The 4,950-nt window shown below is 38.8% G+C and overlaps 1 protein-coding gene across 1 annotated transcript in view; it reads left to right on the forward strand.

Annotated features, from left to right (window-relative positions):
• The window catches only part of SEC23A (Sec23 homolog A, coat complex II component), a 63,768-nt gene that overhangs the window by 45,992 nt on the left and 12,826 nt on the right, over nt 1-4,950 (forward strand). Inside the window, exons 12-13 of the mRNA XM_012806437.2 lie at nt 1,363-1,524; nt 3,609-3,695. Coding sequence (XP_012661891.1) covers nt 1,363-1,524; nt 3,609-3,695 — 249 coding nt within the window. The remainder of the gene's footprint in view (nt 1-1,362; nt 1,525-3,608; nt 3,696-4,950) is intronic.

Consider the following 4,950-nt stretch of genomic DNA (forward strand, 5'->3'; position numbering starts at 1 on the left):
CCTGCCACAATGCCTGGCTATTTTTTGTTGCAGTTTGCCTGCCACAATGCCTGGCTATTTTTTGTTGCAATTTGGCCAGAGCTGGGTTTAAACCCTCCACCCTTGGTATATGGGGCTGGCGCTCTACTCACTGAGCCACAGGCACCACCCAGATAATGTATTTTTTATTTCTCTCTCCATATTTTTCTTTTTTTTTCCTCTTGCCTCAGTCTCCCAAATAGCTGGGACTACAGGTACCCGCCACATTACCCAGCTATTTTATGGTTGCAGTTGTCATTGTCGTTTGGCAGGCCTAGGCTGGGTTCAAATCTGCCAGCTCTGGTGTGCTGAGTGAGAGTGAGAGTGAAAACTTTAAATATTAACATATTATGTGGATTGTAGATTTTTTTTTTTTTTTGCAGACTGAGTCTTACTTTGTCACTTTTGGTAGAGTGTTGTGGTGTCATAGCTCACAGCTACCTCTAATTCTTGGGCTCAAGTGATACTCTTGCCTCAGCCTCCCAAGTAGCTGGGACTATAGGTGCCTGCCACAATGCCTGGCTATTTTTAGAGGTGAGGTCTCGCTCTGGATCAGGCTAGTCTTGAACCTGTGAGCTCAGGCAATCCACCTGCGTGGGCCTCCCAGAGAGTTGGGATTATAGGTGTGAGCCACCGGGCCCGGCCTCTCAGTGCAATTTTTTGAAAGCCATTCAAAAAGTTTTTTTTTTTTTTTTCTCTTAGGACCTTTTGGTGGTGGCAATAATAAAAAAAAGTAATAATAAAAAAGCTCAGTGATGTGGTCAGAAGTATGAGGAGTAAAAAACCAAGAATAGCAATAAAGTACTACCTGGCATTAGCCTCTATATAACTTAGATTTGAGCAAGGGGTTTTTGTCCCTATTTTTTTTCCTTTTGAGTCACCACTCTCTCTCTGTTTTTATTATTGTAGAATTACTTTTTTTTTTTAGAGACAAAGTCTCATTTTGTCTCCCTTGGTGGAGTGCTGTAGCGTCACAGCAACCTCCATCTCCTGGGCTTAGGCGATTCCATTGCCTCAGTCTCCCGAGTAGGTGGGACCACAGGCACCCGCCACAATGCCTGGCTATTTTTTGTTACACTTTGGCTGGGGCTGGGTTCAAACAGGCCACTCTTGGTATATGGGGCTGACGCCCTACCCACTGAGCCACAGGCGCTGCCTTAGAATTACATTTTTTAGAAGCTGATATTATGAATAAGATTGTTTTCTGAGAAATATAATTTAGAATGTTCTGACTATAACTTGTTTTATTCTGTTAATTGTTGTAATCCTATACTTGTGTTAATATTAAATTCCTGTCACAGCATTAAAACCAGTAAAACCTATCTCACATGTTTTGTCTTGTAGTTTATGTTTCATTTAAGAAGATCTCCTTTCTTGCAAGTTTTTAACAATAGTCCTGATGAGAGTTCGTATTATCGTCACCACTTCATGCGTCAAGATCTGACTCAGTCTCTAATCATGATTCAACCGATTCTGTATGCATATTCTTTTAGTGGACCCCCGGAGGTAAGAGGAGCAGAAAGAAAAGTAAATTGGTCTGTCACTTCAATACGTAGCCTTAAAAAAGTGGAAGCAGCTGAGGGCTGGCATATGGCTCACACCTGTGATCCTAGCACGTGGTGGGGCCAAGGCAGGAGGATCACTGAGGACAGGAATTCAAGACCGGTCTGAGCTGCATAGAGAGACCCCAGTCTCTACAAAAAGTAAAAAAATTAGCTAGGCATGGGGCTGCATGCCTATAGTCCCAGCTACTTGGGTAGAAAGTATTTATAATATGTATTGACTAATGGTTTCTTAATGTTGTTGTTTTCACTGTTTTGTAAAATAGTGGGTAAAATTTTTTTTTGTGACTGTAATTTTTAAGTAATTGGTCAAATATTTCTAGAGAAAGACATATTTTTTGAGACAGTGTCTTGCTATATTGCTCAGGCTGGTCTTGAACTTCCTGAGCTCAAGTGATCCTCCTGCCTCAGCCTCTCAAGTAGTTAAGGACTACAGGTATATGCCTGGCTGGAAAAATACATTTTTAATATGTTGGTCTAGCTGCATATTTTGGCCTTGTGGTTCTTTTAATGAAGAAAGTAAGTTTTAGAAATAACTTTTTAATTCTTATTTTGGAATAATACATGTAAATTGTAGACCACTGGAAAGTGTAGAATAGTATTTAGAAGAAAATTGGAATCCTACTATCCCTAGTGGCTGCTCCTATTAAATTTCAGTCTTTCCATTTAATCCATGAATCCCATTAGTTTCATTTCCTTAAGGCTTTGATTTTGGGATCATCTTTCTCTTCCGCATCGTCACTTTCTGCTTATGTGGATCGTTCTCCTTCACACAGAAACGACACACATTTTACAAGAAGAGACTGACAAAAAACCCACCAAGAAAACGTGTCTTCTCTAAGTACCACCTTATTTCTCTGCTCCTGGCCGTCGTTAAACTCAGAATGGTTATTTGTTGTTCATACTTTGTCACCTCACATCCTTTTCTCCACCTGTATTACTCAGGCTTTTGTCCCTAACATTATACTGAACCCCCTTTATCAGGACCACCAATATCCTACTTCTTGCCAGAGCTCTAAATAGCATTTACCTAGCGAGGACTAGGTAAAACCTTCTGAAAACCTTTTACTCTAGGCTTCTGGGACCCTTCTGCACCTGCCTGGTTTTCTGCTCTCTCACTGGTGCTTCTCAGTCCTCTTCTGCTGCTTTTCCCTTTCAGACTTCTAAGTGTTGGCGTGCTCAGGGCTCACCACCTGGCCTTCCCTGTCTTCCCTTCTCTGGGAGATGAAGTCTAATCCCATAGCTTTAATTACTGTCTTTGTGCATGTGACACCCGAATTTGTTGATGTTATTGGCCAGGCTCCTTGCTTTACTTCATGTGCAGAACTGTTTTCCTATTGCTCCGAGTCTGCTCTGTCCCAGGCAGAACATTTCTCTCAGTGGGGCCATCTTCATGCTTAGGAGTGACCTGGATTTCCTCATGACTTTACTCTGTTTTGTAATTGTTTGTTACCTCAGTTTAAAGAGAGTCCTTGGGAAATCAAAATTCTTTTCTTTTTTGAGACAGAGTCTTACTATGTTGCTTGGTAATATGCTGTGGTATCACATCTCACAGCAACCTCAAACTCTTGGGCTTAAGTGATTCTCTTGCCTCAGCCTCCCAAGTAGCTATTTGCGCCTACCACAATACATGACTATATTTTTGTTGCAGTTGTCATTGTTATTTAGCTGGCCTGGGCTGGGTTTGAATCTGCCAGCCTCAGTTATGTGGCCGGCACTATAACCACTGTGCTATGATGGGCGCTGAGCCAACGCCCAGCTATTTTTTGGTTGTAGTTGTTGTTGTTTAGCAGGCCCCGGCTGGGTTCGAACCTGGCAACCTCAGTGTATGTGGCCAGTGCCCTAACCGCTGTGCTAGGGGTGCCCAGTAAAAAAATTAAAATTCATGGTAAGAATTCATAATAGCAAGAGATTTAAAGCAATAAAATATAAATTTACAATTTAGAAAATGGTCCTGGGAAGGTCTGTTTTGTGTTTTCAAGTAATTCTCTTCCATTTTCCTTCTTCCTCTTGGTTCCTGCGTGTTAGCCGGTGCTCCTCGACAGCAGTAGCATTCTTGCTGATCGTATTCTGCTCATGGACACGTTCTTCCAGATTTTGATTTATCACGGTGAGGTAAGATTTCAAAGCACTTAAAGCTATGTGTGTAAAGTCTTTTTACTCAGGGAAGTTTTATTATGTGGCTTGTGATTCATCTATGATAAACTTTTATTTTTGGTTTTATAAAATCCATATAAAATGTGATTCTTCCTTCCATGGATTTTTAGGCTTTGGTTATAATTGACCCACCTCTGGTTATTTAGGTGAAAGTAAAATATCGACACAGACATAGACGTATGAGAGGGTTTTACCTGAAAACATTGAGAGGGGAAGATCTAGCCTTTGTCAGTGCCTGGCTTTTCATTATTTTATGTTCATTATACGAAGTTATTTATCACAGTGTTCCACATGATCTTAAAGACTCATTTAAAGCATGAGTGAATTAAAATTTATAACTTCATTTAATTGGAATGATAAATGGTGATAAAGAACAGAATATTTAAGTGGGCGTTAAGCTCTAATCCAGACATTTCACAGAACTAAATCCATTCCTGCTTGTATACATTTAGCCAGTATTTAAATGCTTCCTCTGTATAAAAAATCACTGTCCTCTGGATGGTTTGGAAGATAAAGAGGCTCTTTTTGTCATAGGCCTGCTCTCAAGCTTATAGTCTGGTATTTAATAACTTGTCCTGATTTATTTTTCCAGTTACATTAATTGTAAATGATTTTAGATTTGCACCATAAAAGTAAAGGTATTACTCAAAATATCCTTTTAAATAGTGACTATCTAGAACTTTTTAGAGATCTGATTATTAGTATTTTTTGATTATTTTTAATAGATACCAGTTTCTGATGTCCTTTAAGAATAATAACTGTAATACTGACAGAGCTTGGTATTTTGTTTTTCATTTATTTTTACAGTAAATTTTTCTTTTTCACATAGCTATTTAATGTCCTTAAAGGAAGGATCAGAAGTACAGAAGTATATAGCCAAAAAAATATATGTATTGACTGATTCAACAAACTTAGAAACCACACCAGGTTTAAATTTTTGAATGATTTAATTAATTAATGGTTTTTAGAGCCATTTACCTTAGTTAAAGAATTGGTTCAGTTGCTCTTCTATAGGTACCTTTTAATGTTGCTGTTATTGACTTTTTTGTTTATATGTCTTGACAGAATGTGATTTCATTGGTAAAGACTTCACAATAGTAGGTTGGTTAATTTTGAAGTCTCTGGGGAATCTCTTATAAAAATTCCCCTTCCTCACATACCATAAACTTAAGTAGATAGCTTTTAGCTAATATTCGTTTGATAATGTTTTTTT

This window comes from Otolemur garnettii, unplaced genomic scaffold (assembly GCF_000181295.1).
Source record: "Otolemur garnettii isolate 467f Iridium unplaced genomic scaffold, OtoGar3 scaffold00052, whole genome shotgun sequence".
NCBI classification, from domain to species: Eukaryota; Metazoa; Chordata; class Mammalia; order Primates; family Galagidae; genus Otolemur; species Otolemur garnettii.